The following is a 22,929-nucleotide window of genomic DNA, read 5'->3' as shown; positions in this document are numbered from 1 at the left end:
TGCTCCGCCGCCGACCAGCGACGGCCGGGCCATGTCGGCGCTGGAGTGGTTCGCGCACAAGCCCCTGGGCGGCGGCATCTTCTGGATCCAGGAGCGCTTCTACGAGTCCGGCAACCGGGCCAACATCTGGCTGGTGCGGGGCTCGCAGCGGGACGTGGTGATCGACGCCGGGCTGGGGCTGCGCAGCCTGCCCGACTACCTGCGCGACTCCGGGCTGCTGGCGCCGGCCGAGGGCGCCGGGCCGCGGCCGTTGCTGGCCGTGGCCACGCACGTCCACTTCGACCACTCGGGTGGGCTTCAGCACTTCGAGGAGGTGGCGGTGCACAGCGCCGAGGCGGCCGCGCTGCTGCGCGGCGACAACTACGAGGCCGTGACGTGGCTGTCGGACCGGGAGGTGGCGCGGCCGCCGCAGCCCGGCTGGAGCGCGCGGCAGTTCCGCGTCCCGCCCGTGCGGCCCAGCCGCCTCCTGCAGGAAGGTGAGGAACCGGGAGCTCTGGTTATCCACCCTGGAGCTGCGTCTCTGCCGCCCTGTGCGTCCTGCTTTACTCGGCTCCTCGTATAAAATAGTTAAACCGGTGTGTTTTTTCACTCCCGTCAACCTACAAGCCGCGGTCAGCAGGGACGAAGGAGACGCGTAGTGGGTTAAACCTTGTTGCCAGCAGTTCTGAAAGTATTTGCCATCAGGGTGTTTTTGTTTGGTTGCTTTGGGCGATTTTTCCCCCTTTTTTTTTGTTTGTTTGTTTTTTGGAGGGTGCTGGGTTGTTTGTTTTGGGGGGCTTTTAAGTTGTTTCTTTTTATTTGTTTGGGTGTTTTTTGTGGGTTTTGGTTTGGTTTTTTCTCCATTAGAATAAGAACCGCTCAACAGTGATTTAAATGACTTAATAGAGTACCACAGGTTTATCCTCAGGCTTCGAACAGTGTGTCACCGAGTCAATTGGATCTGCCATCTGGCGACCCTTATTTATAAGCTGCCAAGACACAGCAATGCAATTAACAGTTTCTTGAAATATGTACTGTGGATACAGTTTTTGTTCTACAGAATTTACAGGCATTTACGGAATTTTACGTGAATTATGTTAAACGTCTGTAAAAAGTGGCTTGTTACTGATGTAACATTTACAGAAGTGGCTTGTTGCAGATCAAAGAAGCCATTTAGTCTTTCACAGGTGACAGGACTAGTTTTTTTGGCAACAAACCACCTAAACTGTACCATACAGTGCAGCAGAAGTTAAAGGATAGGTGTCTGACAGACAAGTGACACCTTTGGCTGGGAATTTACTCTCTTGGCTTTATTAGACCATCCCACATAGGTGCTTGGAAAAGCAGAACTGAACTTACTGAAGGATTCAGTGAAGAGCTGATGTGACACTTAGCTGTAGTAAATCAACAGAAATCTAAGGCTTTTTTTTCTTTAAAAGGAAGGGATTATTAAAATAATCTTGTGAAAGAGCAAGCATGTAAGAATCAACATAATATCAAAGTTTCTAAAATAATGTTCACTGAGACATGAGACTGACTTTCTGCTGAAAGTTCAGTGGTTGGTTTAATGAAAGTGAATTCACATTTAAACTGGCAAAAAATTACCTAATGTTAAGAAATGTCTATTTTTATATCTTATTGAATGAGATGAAGAAAGTGTGTGGAGGCCAGTCTTGGTTCTCCTCCAGCAGTTTATGTTCTTTCCTTTTGCCTAGAATGCAATTCTAGGTGATTTAAGTGAGGATAAAATGATAATAAATTGTAAAATACTTTTTAAACTTTTCAAAAGAAACTCATCTTAGATGTGTTCTGTTTGTTTCCTGTTTTATTTTCTCTATTCCATTGCTTTTCACATTTTTTAATTTATTAGAGTAGGAATAGATTCCATTAATACAGACCAAGCCTGTGTTAACTGTTGGTATCATTGGAAAATACCTTTTTGTCAACCATATCTTTCAGACACCTCTTTGGCACTCACCAAGAAAATAAGTGCCCTGCTTCTGTTGTTGCAGATATTTATTATTTATAAATAGTGTTTATAATAGTATTTATAAATCTTTGCCTGTAGGTAGGTAGTTCTCCTCATGGTGTTTAATGAACATGATAAATTCATATGTTTTCCTGTAACAAATCTGTTTGCAGGGGATGTGATCAGCCTTGGAGATCGACAGCTCACTGTCATGCACATGCCTGGTCATTCCAGGGGCAGTATTTGCTTACATGACAAGGACAGGAAGATTCTGTTCAGTGGGGACGTGGTGTATGATGGATCCATGATTGACTGGTTGCCCTACAGTAGAATCAGTGACTATGTTGCAAGCTGCCAGCGCCTTATGGAGTTAGTGGACAGAGGACTTGTGGAGAAGGTACTTCCTGGGCACTTTAACATATTTGGGGCAGAAAGGCTGTACCGGTTAGCTTCCAACTACATCTCCCAGGCTGGAGTTTGTCACAAGATTTCTACCTGTGCCATGAGATCCATTGCGAGCATAGCGCTTCGCATTACAAATTCAAGAATCACTTCTCAGTGACAGTCAGTTTTGTGTGATTTGTTACCTTCTGTAAAATGAAATGGCTTGTGAAAGCGTCGATACAAGCAAAAGCAGTATGCATTAGCAAAAAGATGGTAAATTGATACAGGTGAGCTGCAAAAATTCTCCTTATTTTTACCTACTTTATTTGTATTTTTATAAAAACTATGTAAGCTAGTAGCATTAGCCAAAGCTACTTTTTGTTCTATTTTTTCAGGGCACTTTTGCACATGTATTGCGATTGAAATATGTTACTTTATTTTTGTTACAATTCTGACAGATGGATTTATGCCAAAATGGGAGGTTTGACATTCACACCTGAAACCTTGTTGATGTAGTACCAGGTTTGTGATTATTCATCAACTCCTGCTCACGTTTTGCTAACAGAGCTCTTGCTAAGACCTATCATATGCTGGAAGCAGCACCATTAGGACAAAGCAAGAGCAACACCTATGCAGGACTCAGTAGGCAGAAAGAGTACATGGGCCATCCCGCAGCCATTGCCACTTGTGCGGTGGTGTTTGCTGCACCCCTCATCATCTGCATTGTTATATTTGCAAAGTACCTGTCTTGCAGTTTCTTTAGAATACACTAACATATGGAAATTCTACAGACCAAACTTCCAAGCTGGAAGTCAGAGATACATCAGCTTATCTAAAAAGTTTTTGGTGCAGATCCAACAGCAGATGGACCTGTTGAGGCCTTCATGTTTCCTGGTGTGGCGCAAGGAACAGCTGCACCAGGAGAGAGGAGCAAGCAGGAGCACTCTCACCATTAGCTAGGGAACTGTTTTGCTTGTATGTGTGTGAGTTAGGAATTAGAGAATTTGTGAACTCATGAATTAATGTGTTAGACTAGCCTATACAAAGTAGATTGAGCCTTTTCTTGATGTGCTTATTTTTTTTTCTGATAAGCTCATAAAAATTCTTATAGAATATGTTGTTTTGGAAGTTTGAGAGAACTGGACTGTGACAGGCTTAAAGGTTTTATTTGTGCTTAAGAGTATTTTTATGTGACTGTATTGTAACTTGGTTGTTGATGATCTGTGCTAGGGAAAGGATGGAGGCTTTCACATGGCCTTGCCATATTCCAGGGTACTGCATGAAGCAGCTGGTTGACTTTGTTACCACGAAGTGAATGTAACTTGAACTGTTTGCTGTTTGTGTCTGAGGTGTGTTTGTATCTGCACATGGTTTTTATGAAATGTAAAGTGTGTTGCATTTGAGTCTGTTCCAAAACAATGTTGAATACATTGAGAACTGCTAAACTAGATTGTAACTTGTTTATGAAAATTGAATGTGTGATATTTAAAAGCTGTTGAAATGGTTAGTTTGTGCAATTATTCAAACAGTCTATATATATTTAATTTTTTAAAAGGACGCCGTCTGATGTTATTTTTGTACATAGACATATATATGTTCCTAGAAAGAGTGCAAATGTTTCTCCCAAAGTTTAGTGCATTTTAGCCTTTTTTATTTGGCTTTCACTTCAGCAGAAGCTTTTTCCCCCCATCATAGCCAATAGAAAGGGAGCCCAGAGTTTGGGCTCTGTCTAAGGCATGGTGGAGAGGAAGCTGATAGCCCTCTGAATAGGTGCAAATTCTGGTGAAAAAAGAAAAACAATTGCAAAGTAAAAAACAGATCTATCTAAAAATGATGAAAGAGAATATGTTATGTAGTGCTTTTTCCCTCTCACAGATCACTACACTCCTGCCTTTACTGTCTGAATATATTCTTCACCAGGATTTGTACTGATTGGCTGTGATGTGCCTAGTTCTTGTTAGCAGTGCCTATCTCCAAGCCGAAGCAAAATTATGAGTGGGTGAGATGTGCAGAGATATAGCACATGAAAGACCTTTCATCACTCAGATCACGGTCTCTTTTTTTTTTTGAGAAATCCATGTACATCAGTACATGAGGAGTATTTAGTGGGTAGATTTATGTCTTAAAACCAAGAGCATTTTATCTTGGCCTCAGCTGACCAGAGTAAATAATATAAAGAGTTAGCCTAGAACAGGCTGAGGAAATACATAGCACTAAAGCTTAAGCTAGTTATCCAGAGGAAGCCATGATGTCACATGTTACCCAACAGTAACTGAATTCCTGCAAATTATCCATCTGCAGTGTAACACTAGTAATAATTGTGCTCTATGCTTTTGTGAAAGCTGTAGGAGCATTGGAGATAACCCTGTGCAATATGGCAGAACAGACAGAACTCTTGTGTCACAAAGCGTGCCGGTATGGATGTTGGTTGCTAAAATTTTGCAAACGTTCATTAGGAGAGTGAGATCACTTTGAATTGGTATTCAGTATTATACCACTATAAATTTGTTTATTTCATCCAATATTAGAATCTCTGTAGCCAGATTTTACTGTATTGTACAGCCTGAGCTGCTATGAGAAGACGCATAGGCATGTAAATTCAAAAGGACAGATAACCTCCGTCGTCTGACATTTGTGTTTAATTCTCTGCTAGTATCTCTATTAGCTAAGATCTTTAAATGTCTAGATCACTGTCAAAATGCCCTGTTAAGCTGTGTTTACCTCCATGAAGTATATGTTCATAACCAAAAGCCTGGACTTTTTTGTTTACCAAAATCTAGGGGATAATTTTCTAGCTCAGAAGTGAGCTTTACATGCATATAACCCAAAACAGAGCTTGTTAGTAAGCTGCTGCTATAATCCAAATGAAAGTAGTTTTTGAGGGTCAGTAAATTATTTTTTGTATTATAAGGAATTCACTACTAGATAAATGGTATGTCTTAAGTAAAAAGGACTGTGATTATTTTTGTTAAGACTTAGGAAATTTTAGTCATAAGAGTTTGACAGTGGTCCTTTAACACTACTTGGAGTAAATATTTAAATCATGCATTGTAATTTTAAATATTGCAACATCTTAAGCATTTAGAACTATGTTGATTTCTTTGTAAAATCCAACTGTATGCTAATACAGTTTTCAGTAGACTGGGGAATTGACATAAAAATCAGATGGGAAGTTTTGTTCTGTGATCTGTCAAGACTTGTGATGTTAAACAACAGTGTGCACATAAACATTAATTTTTTCATAGATTATCATAATAAAAATATTATAATCCTATGCAGTTAAGTAATAATTTCTAGGTATTTTTCCAGAGAAGCACTTACACATTCTGGTTGGAGTGTATTTACAAGTTGCTAGCAGAAATATTTATGCTTCTGAGCAAGAGACTGCATTAGAAATGTTTACTCATTGTAAACTTATGCTGCAAAGCTTATGTAAAAACCATGAGTGAGTATTTCTTGAAAGAAAACAACCGCCTGTGAGCACAAATCAGAATTAGGTTTTCAGTACAATTCACACGCAGAAAACTTAGACATTATGAACGTGTATATTTGGGGGTCAGTTTCAGTTTGTAGTGACACAGATTATTATTTCCACACAAGGCAGTGGGTAATGACAGCTGTATACTGTATTTGGAACACAAATGATCACATGGCTTCTATTGAGCTTGAAGTAGTGAGTCAGTGCCAAGTGCAGGGGGATGGCCATTTCCCTGGTCAAACCCCCCCACTGTTGCTGATCCAAGTCAGGATGCCCTTGGCCCTGGGGCACACGCTGGGTCATGTTCAGCTACTGTTGACCAGCACCCTCAGCTAATAATCGACAGATGCTATGTTGTGAGGTAGCTATCTCAGATGAGTAAGGAGCCTTTATAATGTTCCTAATACACATGGAAATGAAAGAGTCACTTTAATTACTTCAGTTCTACAGCATCTCATTTTATTTTACATCAGTAAACATTTGCTTTCAGTAAAATTTGCTTTTATGACACTATGACAGAAACATGGGATGTTTCTGCAAAAAAAGAAGATTCTCAGCAGGGAAAAAAGCATCCTAACTGTTAAATCTTAGACTGTAGGATGCTATAAAGCAGAGCTCAGGATGAGCTTTAGAACAAGTGCTATTAAAGTCTAGCACAACACCTTGCCTTGTAAGAGAAGACATCTGTAGCCAAAGAAAAAAAAAGTCATCTCTGTTATGAAGGAGAGAGGGAGATAAAGGTGGAGGCAACCCACACTGTTTCAAGTTCTTATTTATAATTAATGTGTGTGTTACCTAAATCAGTAAGCAGTACCACTTCGGTCTAAACATGGACCAACTACTCTCCAAAACTACTACTTCTTCAGTCTCTTCGCATTCAAATTGACTTAGGAAGCAGAGAAACGATCGAGAAACAATGTAAAAGCACTCATTAGGTTTTATTTTAAATTTATTTGAGGCTAAATTTGAAGTGCAGGGGATTTGCTGGTTGGGCTGCATTCGAACTGCACTCCCTGTGCGGCACAGGATTTTCCAGGGTACTCGGAAAGCAGTCCAGTGCTCTGAGGGGCATCATTAGTCCGGGTACTCTGGTGTGACGTTAAATCACACTACCACTATCTTATACATTAACCCGGCGTTGCTGTGCGTGGTGTAATCGTACCTGGAAGTCAATCGGTACTTCTCCAATGTCCGCAGCGATGTCCCTTCCTGCCCCTCGCTCCTGCCCGCACAGCTCTGGTGTCCCGGCGCCACCTGGTGGCAGCGCCGCCCAAGGACAGGGCAGGGGCTACACTGACCAGGAAAATAGAACAGCAGGATTAGGGATTAAACTAGAAACCAACGGTGTTATAAACCTGCCCCTTGTTTTTGCTGTGCTACCCAAAACCGTCTTGAGCACATGGCTACTCCCGACTGTTCAGCTTTTATTGGCTGGGCTAATTTAACCTTTTTAAAAATTAATTTAATTGTTAAAAAATTAATTTAGTAACTGTCTGTGCATGTTCCCACATATGCCCAACTGGGTCTTGGGACGGTGATGAGGCACTCAAAAGCGATTAAAATTGGAAAAACAAATAAAAGAACGTTGACACAGGAAGAAGGGCTCAGGACCTTAGCCAACAATTCTACGACTGTACCAGAGCTAGAGAGCCAGGTATTTCCTACAAATTTGATCCAGATGCCCACAGAAATACATTTACAATCATTGAACTGGGAAGGACACATGGTATGTTTTTAACATAGCTTTATGTTTTCACACTAATTTTCATGCCACATGATTTACTGTAAGACTGAAATGAACAAAAACTCACTTGAACTTGCATGAAACCTGTATGCCCAGCTACTCCTTTAAAAAATTTTGGATTCATTTAATTCACTTCACTTCATGGCAGGGCTTCATTAACGAAGATTCAGGAAAGGTCTCTACCCACATTTGTCACAAGCGCGCTGGTGGCTAAAAAGGCCAATACGAGACAGGCATAATTAAGGTTCTGATATATGATCTGATTATGAACAGTTAAATGAGGTTTGTAATCTGCCCACTCAAATTCAGCTTGGGACGAGGGAATGGTAGGATGGTTTCAAATACTTACAAAATTAGGACTCAGAAAGGAAATACATTCACTCAAATTGAATTACAGGGCTGGCAGACAGCCCCACAAATGACTTTGATATAGCAACAGATGAGTCTGAAGATTAATTAAAAGCCAATAACAAAGTTTTTAAGTATACCTCATAATTAATTATTTTCTTTATTAAGATGGCAATACACAGGTATGGGGATACTAGAGATATTCTAATTTACCAACTCTACTCATAAGAAGTGATTTTAGGAGAAGTGTAGTCAACTTTGAAAATGCAAGGGTTTGCAAGTCATGCTGCTGCAACCAAACCCCCATACTTATTCTTAGCTATTATTGTTTGAGCCTGTCTTTTCTGTTTTGAATTCCTTGCCTCTCCATTTCACATGCAGTAGGAGCATTGCTGCCAGCTTTAATGAATTTACAAACAGTGGCAGTTTGATTTCTGGAGCAATTTCTTAGCTTATCTTGTAAGTCTAGAAGTAGAGACCTGAACATGGATCTCAAGTTCCCAGAAGCATGCTCAGAGAATCAGTATCAGGCATTTCACTCTACTTGACACAGAACAGCCAGGACACGGATGCTTCATGAGAGAAGACAAGCTGAAAGCCAAGGGCAGTCACAACACAGGCAGGGATTGTTACCTCCCTGCAGAGTGCAGGGATGGTGACAGTAACCTGACCTGTCAGCATCCCAGTGACTGCCAGACAATGGCAAGGTGGTGACTCAAGTTCATGGCCAGGCCACAGAGTCTGGTCAATATGTCAGCAACAGCAGCACACAGCACGAAGGCAAGAATAACTCCAGTGCAGCTCAGGCAAGGACCAAGGGCCTCTATGCTGAGCTCCAGGATCAACATGCAGTGGAGGTGGGAGTGGGGGTGAAACAGGGCAATTTGGGGCTGTTGGTGCAGCCAGGTTCCTTGTACTGTTCTCCCACAGTCCAGGTAAGTGTGCTCACTACTTGGTTAATTCTTCCTTTTCTCTCTGGACATGTAAATATGTCGTATGAACCAAAAAAAAAAAAAAAAAAAAGGAATTTGCGATTATATTTGCACCACAGCACAGGCTGAGGGTCAAACCTGCCAGTGATTTATGTTTTTAGTTATAAAGCTACCATCTATAAACAGAGGTCTGTTACAAACATCTTGCCTCTGCCTATTTGATCTGTGGACCAGAGATAATATGAACAGAGAGCCAAACAAGCCTCATGTCTGTTTGACTTTGTTCAGGAAAAATGTGTCTTGAGTGAGCCAAGCTCTTCCTATCCAAGAGTGTGCACTTGGGGTCAACCTACTACTGAGTTATTACCGGAAAAGTAGGTGTCTGAAAGCTTAAAACACCATCAAGATATACTGTCAGTCCTGAAAGGAGCAGGACTGAAATGCCTGAAAAAATTTTTCATTGCCTGAGTATTTCCAGTGAATCTAGCCAGACTGCTTAACACAGTATTAGCAAGGATCTGAATGTCATTATGGTCCAGCTATTAACACTAGATTGTGCTGTCACAGCTGGTTTTAAAACAGTCCTGTTTGTGAAGCAACACACAAGGCACAGTTGTCATGTCACAGACCAGAGCACTGAGGCAGCACTTTTCATAAATCTGAGTTTTCTCACCAGTGATATGAGCATTTCCCCCACCCACAGATATATAATGTTGACTCACTGACTGTTTTGCAAGGCTCGAAAACATTCGTGTCAATGTTAACTGGAACTATACATTAAAATCTTCAGTCTTCACATAGTATGGATTGCTTTCCACAAAATCTGTAGTGAGGTAAAGTCTGTACAGTACCAGAAATGCTTCTCAAAGTGTCAAATGATAAGCGTGCTCCTCCACAGCTTGGGAGGGAGGGAGGGAGTGGACAGGTCCTGGGGACCTCTCCAGACACAGCCACGGCACATCCATGTGACAGCAGGGCCATTAAAGATGTTGGCAAAAATCGGACGTGTTACCTGGTGTGCAACAAGCCAATAATTACACACTCGAGAGAGACATTGATATTTATTTCACAGCGGCGCAAGCCCAGGTCCTCGGTGAAGTTCCACAGATCGAGCACCCCAACTGTCAAAACTTTTATACTTTTTAGCAAAGGCTTTAATGTTCATTGGCTACAAGTTACACAGTTCTCTTATTAATTTGTATCTATCACCTATTGGTTAATGATTCTTTCTCTTCTCATGCTAATTACTGCCATTCTGTCTCTTCTCTTGGGTCGGTTTCTTGGGTCCAGGGTCACAGATCTGCCCCTGGCGGAATTCCTTTTTACCCAGTCGGAGCTAATCCAGCACAGTTTGCTGAGCTGGCTTTATTAATTGCTTCTTTATCTTGGGGTTTCTGTCAAATGCCTTAAGGCCCGTAAATTCAGCATTCTTTGTCTGAGATCATTGAAACACGTTGAGCCCTAAACCTTAGGAAAATTCCACGTACAAGAAATTTGTCTCTCTAACACCTGGATATCACTTAAGAGCTGGCTTGTTAGTTCCTATCTGTTTCGCAGATTAAACCTCGTTTCTTGTCGACTAAGGTCGAAAGTCAAGATCAAACACCAATATCCTTCCTTAAGAACATGTTTGCATACCCCACATTTCGCAGCGGCGGCGGTGCCGCCCCCCCCCCCCCCCCCCCCGCGCTGTTTAACGGCGCCGCGCGCACCAGTCCTGCCCCGCAGGGACTCCCCTCCCTCCGCATTGAGTGGCAGCACTTCAACCAATAACAGTGCGCCTGGAGGCGGGAATATACCAGCCTGGGCCCAATCAGACAGTGGTCGATTCGGAGGGGGCGTGGCCTGGCCGGGGTGTCGCGTCTCCAGGGCAGGAGGCGACGGGGCTGGCGCTGCATCTGCTCCGGCCCGGCCCGACAGGATGAGCCTGGCCCTCAGGTCAGTATGAGCCAGACGCTTTCCCCTGGCCCGGAGGAAGCGCGGGCGGGGGTTTCTGATGGTCGCACCCCCCCTCGGGGCCCACTCGGACGGTGCTGGCGGAGGGCGGGCGCGGCGGCAGCGGCGGGGCCCGAGTGGGTCACCCGCGGCCTCCGGCCGGTCACTCTGGTCCCCTCGGCGGGGTCAGGCCCATCTGTGTGCCGGGGGAGGGCAGGGCCTGGCGCTCGGAGGTTCGCTCTGAATTGCCTAACGCGCCTCCAAAAGGCCTGGGAATAGTGTAAGACTGGACTGCTCGGTGTGTTTTGTTTGTAAATTCTGCTTCAGGAGCTGTTGTATAAAGGGGCCTGGCTTATGACTCCCAACACCTGGCAAATGCTTGTCTCCAAGCATAATTAATATGCTTACATGGCAACCGTGGTCCCTAATTTTCAAGTCTAAGGACTTCAGGCTTCATGTGGTAAAAGTGGTTGTGGAAGTGGCACTGAGCTGTTTGTGTTTAGGTACTGCTTTGTCATTTGATAAATTTATTTTATGCTAAGCACCAAATGAATACTTAAGCACCCAGCTGCTCTTCCAGACGAGTTCAGTGTTAATCTGCTTTCAGATTTATAAATGGATTTCATCATTGTAGCTCACAAAATCTGAGCTCTCTAGATCTGAGCTACTCTCCCAGTTCTAATTATGTAGCCAGCTCAGAGTTATTTTAGTCCTTCCAAGAGCTACAGTAATTCAAAGCCTGTGTGAAATCACACTGTCTCCATTGGTCTGTTAAGGGCTTCTTGCTGTCTGAGGATATTGTGGTCCAAGGCAAGTCCAGCTCGTGCAACCTGTGCTTTTCTTGTCTGTTCTTGGAATTTTTACACTTCAGTGGTTGTTGGAAGCTAAATCTCAGCCATATGTTTAATCTTAGGTTTTGATTAAAATTAGCAAATCCTTTACAAAGACGAAGATAAATCATCTCATTAGAGGAGATTTAGAAGGTAAATCTTGAAAAGTTTTCTGTTCACTGATCAGTAATTTTTGTGTATTTTACACCAGGTGACAAAGCACACATCTGGCCCTTGGTGCAAATATGAGCATAAAAAGCATTTTCCTGAGAGTATAACATAAATTATGCAATAATTTAGGTTAGGAAGGACTTATGGGAAGTCATCTAGTTCAGCTTTCTGATCAGAGCAGCTCCCACTCAAAACTGAATGAGGATGCTGAGCACCTTTTCCAGTAAGGTTTCAAAATTTTCTAATAATGGAGACTCCTTGGTCTGCTAGTGCAACTGTTCCAGCATATAAACACATGGACTGAGAAAATGTTTCCCCATAGATCCAGCTACAGTTTCTCCTCTTGCATTTTATTGTTATTGTCTCATGTCCTTTTACTGTGCTCCTCTGGAAATCTAATTTCATTCCTAGACTACCAAAGAAAACAAGACTGTCTTTGAGCGAGATTTGCTGGTTTGGAGGGCTTGTCTCTTTTGTATATACCAAAACAGAGCAAAAAGTCTTTAGAACAGTGTGCTTGTGTGTTTGTGTATGATCTAAAGGATTTTAAAAAAGAACCCTGTAAATATCTAAGAACTGTTACAGGCAACAAAGCCGATTTGTGGCACTTAATTCCGGCTTTAGTAGCCAGACTACCTGGCCTAGTTCAGCCTCCACTGGTCTGTCACAAATTTATTTTTTTTTAAGCTACAGTGTAGAAACAAAGTGTTTTGGGAAGTTGTATCATTTCAACTGCTAATCTAGTTTGTAACCTCAAGAACCCTTTTTAACTGGTAGTTTTTCTGCCCTCTTTTTTTTGTTGTTGTTGTTACTTATTAACAAAAATGCCTGTGCTGATTTTATTTTGGAGGTGTCATTCATATTTCACAAAGGAATTATCTGTTTCAAGTGTTACTTTAAACTGGGAGTAGAAACTGGGAAAAGATTTAATAGCTGAGGTAGTGATCTGTGCAATTATGGTGAGTTTCTTATTGGTGGAAAATGTTATCTACTGTGGCATCTTCCCAATAGAAATCTAAATTTCTTTCTCCATATATAGGAATGAGCTTTCAGTAGACAAAACAAAAAAGAAGAAAAGAAGAGAACTGACTGAGGAACAGAAGCAAGAAATTAAAGATGCCTTTGAGTTGTTTGATACAGACAAAGATAGAGCAATAAATTATCATGAATTAAAGGTAAAAGCTTTTTTTCATTCAAACCATTTTATACAAATAATATACCTGTTCCTTAGTGAGTTTTTAAGATGTTGGCTGTATCTTTAAAAACCTCCTTCAGGATGTCTGTCTGGGTTAAAAAAAAAAAAAAAGAAAGACCCTGGAAATACTGCATTGGTGTAAAAACAAGCTTGTCTTCCCATACTATATGCAGTAATGGCATTGCTGTAGCATTCTGAATAACCCTGGTCTAACTGCTCACCAGGAATTAGCTTGGACAAATGACCAGGATGCAAAAGCTCTTGAAAAAGAACTGTGTAACCTAAAGCTTGGTGTTGTGAGAATCCGCAGGTTTCAGATGCTTATGTAAAAGATGCAAATCAAATTTGTAAAACTGTTGACTACAAGCCAGAACTTACCCACTTGTATTTTTTAGCAGGAAGCCTATTGGCTGTAGGAATAAGGTGTGCTCTTTGTTCTGTGTGTGCGGGCTCAGTAGTTGCCTTTCCCAGTGAAGGATGCTTCTGTTGATAGCTGTTGGTAAGTGGAGGTTAGGATGGCAGTTTGAGTCCTTCTGGCTGGAAATCTATAGAAGTAGTAGATAAAGTTCATTAAGGTCACTTTAAATTCTTTATGAATTTTTATTCTAATCATATGGCATCAAGAACAGAAAGTGGCTTTGGAGACACCAGTGTTTCTGTCATGTATTGGGTGAGATTCTTTTTGGAAGGAATGCCTAATCCAATTTACTGGCTCCACATTCTGGCTCTATTCAATAATTTGAAAAAGGAAAAAAAGTCTTTTTTCTTACTTAATTTGCTGTTGCAGGAGTGGTTTAGATATAGCAATTCCCTTCTCTTTATTTCAGAGTTCAAGTTTTTGTCTTTGCTGGAAGCCACTGTGACCAGAGTAGTGCTGAGGACTGTTTCAGGACTATTAATATGCTTTTCCTGGTTATGGTGTGTTTTGAATTCCCAACTGTCGTGATTACTTGGAAAGTTGTTTGTTAGCTGTCTAGCTAAGTATTGTCACCCTGAAGGTAATACTGTGGAAAAGCAAAAATACATAAAGAAAAAGACTATCTCCTTCTCTACAAAATCAGTTGATAGCATAGATTTTTGAAGGACTGCTTCCAAAAGCATTGTGGTTTTCCAGTTATGGTTTAGTCAATTTTTATCTGTTTGGAGAAAGTCAAGATAATGTGTGCTGAGAAATTGCCATCTCAGTTAAAATGGGAAACTAAATGTGGACTTCTAACCTAACGGAAAAGTAAAAAGTAGGTTGGCTTATGTTGTTCATTGAAAAAGCAGTAAAGTCACTTGCAAGAGTACTTGTAAATCCATGAACATATATACACTTTGTGTGAATAATGAAGAGTAATTTGAAGACTGTTTTTTGATTTTGTCTTTGAGAAGATTTTGAAATAGTTTTGTAAGTGAGGAGAATAAATCTACTTCTCCTAAGAAATACTTGATCCAGCTGTAAACTCCCTTAAAATACAAGTTTTTCACTGTAACTCAATGTTCGATTTCCTAATAGTAGTTCTAGGTGGTTTTAATATCCAAAGTTCTTTTCCTGTTATTTATTTTGTTTATTATTGCTCCTAAACCACTGATATGCTCTTTATCTCTTAGGTAAGAATGTAATTACTGAAAGTAAAAAGAAAATCTGTTAAATATGTATTTAATCCTTACCTATGGTTGCACTTCCCTTTTATTCCAAAAGGTGGCAATGAGAGCCTTGGGTTTTGATGTAAAAAAAGCTGATGTCCTGAAAATACTTAAAGACTATGATCGAGAATCAACAGGCAAGATCACCTTTGAAGATTTTAATGAAGTTGGTATGTGTTTGATTGTGTGTCTACCTCTAGAGATATTTAGTGTATAGTAGTGACTATAATTTTGAAGCAGTACTTCATGTACTTCTTCAGCTATTTAGTACTATTAAGAAATAGAAATGGGAGATTTAATTTCATTATTTTCTTAATATATTAGGTCGATAGTGGAAGAAGATAAATCTTTATTTTCTGAATGCTTAATTTGATATGTAGAGATGAAATGATAGCCACAGTATAACAGTGTAGAGTATACACAGTGCTAATCTTTTTCAGCCTTACACGGAGGAATGAATGCTAGCTTAAAACGTAGATGTTCTTGTGTTGTTTAGGGGTCTTTGTAAGATTCTCCTTTCTGCTATGGAAAAGGTATTTAGCATTGAATTTAGTGGGAAGGATTATATACACAGACAAACTGCAAGCTAAATACAGACTTGATATATAAAAAATATTAGAAAAATTGAAACAGGTGTTAAATATTGTACTTAAAGGATTTTCAGCTGTTGATAAAAACAGAATTTCATGAGTTGTTTCTTTTTTCTGGAGATTGTGCAGTTTAATGTACTTCAGTCTGCAGAATTTTTAGACTTTAAGTTTCTTTGAAGTTTTTAAGGGCTTTTTGTTGCATACAGTTTATGCTTTTGCATACAATTTATGTTTGCCAAAAAGTAAGCTGTGTGGAATTTCTCTATATATGGCTTTATATCTCTAGTTCGTTGTGTCTATTATAGTTCATTATGCTCATTATAATCTATTTCTTCAAGGTATTAGATTTCTGTAGATTTTCTCAAACAGAACACCCAAACATCCAGTATTTGCTTTTGGCTACAAATAACAATCTACTTAATGTGGCAAAACTAGTTATTGATTGAAATGTGGCAGATTTTTAATGGTTTAGCAGGTTAGTATTGGACAAAATGTGTTATCATTGACAGATAATAGTTTTGTAGTTGTATTCCAGGTTAGAGAAAATTGTTTTTTTTTTCTTTTCTGACTTGTAAAGCCTATGTCGAAATAAATGTGATCAGTCCTGATTTAATTAAAAAAATTAAAAAGAAAGTGAATGTATTGATTTAATAGTAATACTACTCTTAAAATTAGATAATTATGCTGTAATGTTGCCTAAATCAAGATACTGTAATTACCATGCAATTTTTTTTTTTTTAATTCCTGATATTCAGTTCTGTTTGTAGTTTCCTCGTTCTGTCCTGGCTGTCAATATGGACAATCATTAAGTGCTGCAAGAAGCTAGGAAGATTCTTGTAGAAAGCACAGTAGATACTTGGAAGGGGATTGAACCTGTCACAAAATTTGAATTGGGTTAGAGTGCTGTGGTGGTGCAATATGACCTTGATACAGAATTAAACATGATATCACTTCTAGCAGAAAGATTAGGAGTTAGAGAAAATAGGTTATTGAGGTGTTAATTGTGAAGAGTTGCTGAATATGGCTAAGCAATTCTTGAGCCATCAGTTTCTCTTAATGTTTAACTGAAATATATAAAGATACAACTACCTTTTGTCTTCTACAGTTTTGTATTTAGAGACTTAGCATTTATTGTTCTTCAGCTGTCTTTTTTGCCAAAAAAGCATTTTTCAAATGATATGGTACTTCATACAGTGCCATTGTTTTAAAAGAAAATATTTAAATTTAGGAAAAATCTGGAGCGTTTATGCAGATATATAAACTTCATTGCTGCAGTGAGCTTATATGAGCCTGAAAAAATTTTTTCCTCTCAAGTTTGCTAAACCAGAGCAGACGTTTCATCTGCAGTCAGGAGCAGATGGTAAGTGGTTCTTTGTGCGCAAGTGGTGTTGATGTGTTTTTAATGGCTTGATGAAGTCATAAATAGCAAGCCCTGTAATACAAGACTAGCAGGTACAAAGATGTGAAGATATGTTATTGCTGGTTGGTCTGAAATAATTACTAGAAAAATATTTAATGTGGGAAGGTTGTCTTTTCTGTTGCAGAAACTGACAAATGGTTGTAAAAAAAGGAATAATAAAGACTGAAGAATCCTTTCAGAATACACCTCTTGCAATTCATAGTAGTGTCCTTTATGTAACCCCTGTGCTCAGAGTTTTTTGGGGGGGGGTTTTGTTTTGGGGTCTTTTTTTGTGTTTGTGTGGGTTTGTACTTGAAAGAGAGGTTCCATGTGAATGTTCTTCTTTATTTAGTATTTCAGTGTTCTCTTCAAGTCAGAATTCTATCCTGATGAAAATATATAAAATGAAAAAAAATCACATGTCTTTGTCTATCAGAGCTGATGTTTTTTTTTTTCTGAAAGTTTGGAAGTTTGAAACAGAGGAGGCCTGTGTATACTTTTAATTCCTGTTGAAAAATTTGTGGAAAGCATGACTGTGTCCAAATTGCCATGTGGCATTCCACTGCAAGAATTACGCCCTAAAGAGCAACTCAGCTTGGAAAAAGAGAGATAAGAAAGAGAGGTCAGACAATAGTGAAACAAATATGCATGTTGAACTGAAATACGTAGAAATGTGAGAACAGGTGAAATCAGAAATGCATGTTCTTCATATTGTCTCAGCTTGCATAGATCATTCTGAGTTTACCCTTCAGAATTTTTTAGTCTAACTCAAGTATCCTTCTTACAGTGACAGACTGGATATTGGACAGAGACCCACAAGAAGAAATACTCAAGGCATTCAAATTGTTTGACGATGATGACTCTGGTAAAATAAGTCTGAGAAACCTGCGCCGGGTTGCTAGAGAATTGGGTGAAAACATGTCTGATGAAGAACTACGGGCTATGATAGAAGAATTTGATAAGGATGGAGATGGAGAAAGTACGTGTTAGCAAATAAACCCCCATATAATCTTGTAATTTTCTGCTGTTTTTAAATGTGCCGTTTGCAGTCGGATATGTCTATCTCGTATTGGCCTCATTAGCCACCAGCGTGCCTGTAATAAATGTGGATAGAGCCTTCCTTAATCTTCGTTCGCGAAGCCCAGCCATGATGATGATGAAATGTGGTTTTGTTGTGAATATGTCCTCTTTAATTTCCTTCTAGATAACTTTCAGCTCAAACTTAATTTAGCTTACAAATAGTGGAGACAGTTGTTTTTGACAGCTACTAGTCCTGGAAACACATGTTGGAGTCTTAAGAATTGAATTGATTCACCATGAACTCCTATTCAGCCAATGTCTATTAAATGATGAGATGAATGTGTAGTTGAAGGTCGAAGTAATTGAACTAGTACATGGGAGATTTTATGTGCCTACATTACATTTTTATTTCCTTATAAATCAGTTAAAGGATTAAACTGCTAAGAGAAAGTCAGTCTTTTGATCACTTATTCAATATTTCTTAAGTGGCAATGTGTCACTGTTGTGATTTCAGCGTGTTAGTTGGATATGGAGCAGTAAGCTAATAAATCATGCTAGAAGTACCCTGGGTCTATGCAGGATCAGCTTGGATTGGTCTTTTAATGTACTTCTGAGCATGGGAATGCTGGAAAGCATAGTGTGAAAAATGGCTCTGGAATTGGCAAGGTCCATACAGAGTGGGCTGCAGAAAGAAATTATTAGTTAGATAAATAATGAATTAACAAATCCAGTTTGATAGTATGCTTATTCAATAATTTTGAACACTGAAACTTTGGTGGTTTTTTTCATCAACTTCAAAATATCCTTATTTTTACACCAGAATCCTTAATATCTGGATTTTGAGGACCACTCACTTCAGACCATGCACCTAAAGACTGTATCAGTCTTTCAGAGTGGTGATTTGTGTCTGAGATTTCACTAGCAGTTCATCAACTTTTCCAGGGACAGTAGTATTTATATTTTTGAGCTGTTGGACTCAAAACTCTCACTCCCAGTGAAAAAAAAATTGTGTTTTCAGCCTTGTGACAGACAGTCCTCCCCTTTGTGCTTTTAGACATAGGTGTTATTTTTTGGAAGTTGTAGCCATAGAGGTGAATGAAAGTAGAAGTCATCTGCAAGCAGTTTTTGTCATGTGTTGCTCTCCTGGAGTTGCCAAAATGAGACGTCGGAATCATGGATCGATATTTTTTGTCACATGGCTATTTGGGCACTAGAAGTTGAACATAAACCATTAGCTCCTTTCAGGAAGGTTATTGAGTCATAATTATTTTCTGTCAGTGTTACGTTTTTTTAAATCAAGTTGATCAGCTAGGAGTGGGTAGCTAAGTTTCCTCTTACTCAATCATCCATTCATTCTCTTTGTTAGAGCAATCAAGCACAAGATTGAATATGGAAGCTTGACAGCATAATGTTTGTATATGGTACTGTTTATCCTTAAGGTTCCGTGTGTTTTTGTTCTTTGAAGAAAACTGAGGCTGTTTTTAGCTTTTTAAGATTCATTCTGAAAAAGTAAATAAGCCTGTGAATCACCATTCTATTTATCTTCAAACATCTGGGTCATGGAGGAAAATCTTGCTGTCGTCTAATTCTCCTTCTTTCCTGCCCTCAAAAAAAAATATGAAACTGTTAATTTGGTAGCATTTTTAATTGATACTTCAAATATAGGAATAATACCATTTTTGATTTAACACTTTTATTGCATTTTAGAGATTGTTTTGCTCACAGTGAAATAAGGTCTCTTGTGTGATGCTCAGGTTACATATTCTCAGCAAAATCACTGAGCTGTACTGTACGTAGATTTCTGTAAAAGAAAGTATTTTTGACGTATTTCTATCTGCCTTAAAAACTTAAAACAGTCTTATTTTTGTATTCCTGGGTTTAGGAATGCATTGTGTTTTGGAGCATAACTAATTTTAGAAATTCCATGCTGTGAGTTCATGCAGTTTTTGTCATCTTGTGTGGATACATCCATAGGAAAACAATGCAGTCTTGGGTCTCAGAATTTTGGCACAGAATTAGGGGAAAAAAAACAGCACTGAGAAAATGTACTTTTAACTCTCAAGATTGTAAGTCAATGTTTCTGCATATTAGCTGTGATACTAGTTTGTTCTTTTTGTCATGGAGTTAAGGGAAATGAGATGCCATGAAAGACTGTGGTTGCTTCTGCTTTTGTTGTGCTTAACATGTGAACAGATCCTTAGTCTGAAGGGGATTAGCCGGGTTTGCTTGTTGTCACATGAAAGGAGAGAGTTAGATTTTTGCCTGTCAGTATCTTTGGGAATGTCCAGACCCCAGTGTCTGACAGTCTGTCACTGTTTAGTAAGGAGACCCTTCACCAACAGATTCACAAGATCAGAGGGTACCTCAACCTCCCTTGTTAGGGGGAACTCAATAGAACCAAGACCCCTCAGCGAGTCCTGCTAAGGTGTTTTCTGCTGGTGGCAACTGCAAGGACTCACTTTAACACTTTACAGAATAACACTTTTTATTAATACAAATTGTGACAGATTAATAAGGTTCAAAGGTTGTCAGTGATAGTGTCTACTGCAAAAATATGCTTTAAAGCAATCTACTGATACATATATTAAGCAAACACAAGCTCTGATACAAAGCAATCTAACTAATACGCTGTGGGGTAACCACAAGCAAAAGCTCTAGTCCTAAGAGCAGCATTTAACACACGTAGAGTATATTTCTCATCCTTTCTCATCCTCTTGTGGGGGGAGAAGGTGGACTCAGCTTGTTAACTGATCCCAGCAGTTTTGGTGGAGGTCTTCTCCCACTTTCCCCCTATCCCCAACTTACTTTTATACTATTTTCTTTATGTTTGGGTGGAGTTTGAGTGGCTTTAGTCATAAATATCTTTTATTTCTGATTGGTGTACTTAATGGGAGGGGGGTGGTTAGCATGGTTTGGTACCTGAGGAGGGGGTTCAACCTGGTGGTTGGCTTCAGCAGCAGAACATCTTGATTCTCCCTCAGACTGTCTTTCCACTTTGCAGCGTGGTTTAGCAAGGATGTTGTAAACCAGAGAATATCTTGGAGAGGATGTTTGAATTTGTGCTGTTATTGTGTTCTTACTGTGATAAAGCTGTGGAAAGGCTTTTTTAAGTCATACAGTCAGGATAGTATTTTTGTCTCTTAGAACACGGTGTAGCTATGTGATGGATGGGTATTTCAGAGTATAGAATCCTAAGCTCGACTAAATCTGCTTGTTACATATTTTTTTACATGCATCACATGAAGGCATTTTAGGGTTTTTTTTATTTATTTATTCTTTAACATAGTGGAATTTGTTTAATTTTCTTCTAGCTGTAGATGTAGCTCTTTCTTTGCATTGCTTTCTTTAGGAATAGCTTGGGCACATTGGCTGGGATGGATAATTGTCAGGGAAAATTCTTTGTATGTGTCTTGTCTTTTCTGTACCACTGACTTATTCTGATCATTCTCACTACAGTAATTAGTTGCAGAGTGTACATGTTCATTGGTTAATTCTTTTGCAGTGTCTCTGTTTTAGCATATGAGTAAGGTCGATAGCTCAGGTATAAGTGCAGCAAAATAATTAATGGCTGCTAATTAATTTATTATTATGACTTAATTTCTTCAAGTGCATTTGTATAAAATTTCTGTTAATTATAAATGACGAATGAAGAAAGTTCAAATGGGGAAAGCCTCATCAAAAGTCCATTTTAATTCTAGCTAATTTATGGAATAATTAGTAAACGATGTTAAAATTCGTTTTATGTTTGGCAAGTGTTACAGATTTGGGTGGGAAAGAAGTAGCGTGGTTTGGTCTGTGGGGGTGGTTTGGATATAAATGTTTGAATCATGACTTTAAGAATAAAACTGAATTAATCATAACTGTAGCTGAAATATTGTTTCTTAAGAAGCACTTGCTAAATAAAATTTATGTACCATTTTTAACATTTTCATAGACCTTAAAATAATAGTATATTTTTGCATAGCTGTCTTTTTTACATATGTTTCTCAGGGTTTTTTTCTATCATATTTTACTTTTTAGAATATTTTTACTTTCATAATTAGAAATGATAGCTTGTTATATGTGAAATAGATTCTGGCTAAAATATTCCACATAACTAACTTGTATTCTGACTTCATTTTACATGAAAAACTGCGCAAAACCCTGGTTTTTGTAGAAGCAAAAAGTCCAAACCCTGGTAGTAATGGATCAGATGCAGCAAATACTCACAGAGAAACCTTTAAATAAAATTATAATACGGATGTGAATTTTATTTTATAGTTTGTGGTTGTTTGCTGTTTCTATAATGATTTTCTTTTTTCTTTCTTTTTTTTATTTTTTTACAGTCAATCAAGAAGAATTTATTGCTATTATGACTGGAGATATTTAACATTAGAAGAAAAGGAATGAGCTCAGCAGAAAAGGGAGGAGTCGTTGGTAGCTTCCATTACAATGTTTTGTACTTGCATTCATTTCTGTAGCTGGAGTGATGCAGAAATTTACTTTTGTCACAGGACCAAAATAAAGATGGGTTACAGGCACTGATAGTTCAGTACTTCATATCATTAAATATTATCATTAGAATAATTGATATTTTAAAACAAGTAACTGATGCTGCATTTCAGAATGTTTGAGTAATTGTTTGTAAAATAACTTTGTCTCAGATTTCTAAATTGTATCATATTATAAGAACCTTTTGAGGTTCTTGACTTTGTGTTAGCATTAGCTGTGGCCTTAGTTTTGATACATAAGGTTTGAAAAACTTCCATTTTAATAAAATGTTCTTTACTATTACTACTTGAAAGTCTTATTTTTATAGTTTAATCTGGGGTGAACTAAAGGGAGAATTCTTCAGAGAAAAAGTTTTTTTTCTTTTTTCATTGATAAGCTTTTACTTCTGCTTTTTTACATAAATGGTAGCATTAAATGAGCAAGCATTTGCATCCTCAGATATACTGTTTATTAACTGTTACCCCTGATAACAAATGGCAGACAACTATTCATGATGATTAACTGTATCCAAAACTTGCTTAAATCACCCAGATGTCAGCCAGCAACTCTCTGTTCAGTATCCACAGCTTTGCTAGTTGTGGAGACAGTGACAAGAGCAAACTTCATGTAGAATGCTTTAGAATCCAACAGCAAAAATACCAAATATAAAACTTATTTAAAGAAACCCATTAAAAACCTCCAACAACCTGCCCAACTTTTAACCGGTGTTTTGCAATCTTTGTTTGGGAGGTGGATGTTTAAGGGAAAAGATTCAGTTTTTGGGACTGAGCCTATGAAAAGCTCTAAACAAGTATTTTCTAAGACCAGTGTGAGAATTGTCCAGTTCAGTAGCTTC

General features: G+C 38.9%; 2 protein-coding genes across 2 annotated transcripts; both read left to right on the top strand.

Annotated features, from left to right (window-relative positions):
• Positions 1 to 3: 3 nt before the first annotated feature.
• MBLAC2 (metallo-beta-lactamase domain containing 2) lies at positions 4 to 5,602 on the top strand. The gene is made up of 2 exons (XM_027656841.1): positions 4 to 476; positions 2,122 to 5,602. Exons 1-2 carry the CDS (start codon positions 32 to 34, stop codon positions 2,508 to 2,510), a joined length of 834 nt encoding a protein of 277 aa, XP_027512642.1. The 5' UTR covers positions 4 to 31; the 3' UTR covers positions 2,511 to 5,602.
• Positions 5,603 to 10,649: 5,047 nt separating this feature from the next.
• On the top strand, positions 10,650 to 22,379 carry CETN3 (centrin 3). Its single transcript, XM_027656863.1, has 5 exons — positions 10,650 to 10,772; positions 12,810 to 12,945; positions 14,650 to 14,764; positions 17,371 to 17,562; positions 21,929 to 22,379. Exons 1-5 carry the CDS (start codon positions 10,756 to 10,758, stop codon positions 21,970 to 21,972), a joined length of 504 nt encoding a protein of 167 aa, XP_027512664.1. The 5' UTR covers positions 10,650 to 10,755; the 3' UTR covers positions 21,973 to 22,379.
• Positions 22,380 to 22,929: the final 550 nt, after the last annotated feature.

Source organism: Corapipo altera, unplaced genomic scaffold (assembly GCF_003945725.1).
Source record: "Corapipo altera isolate COAL_440 unplaced genomic scaffold, ASM394572v1 61281, whole genome shotgun sequence".
NCBI lineage: Eukaryota > Metazoa > Chordata > Aves > Passeriformes > Pipridae > Corapipo > Corapipo altera.
This window is presented reverse-complemented; position numbering and strand designations above follow the sequence as displayed.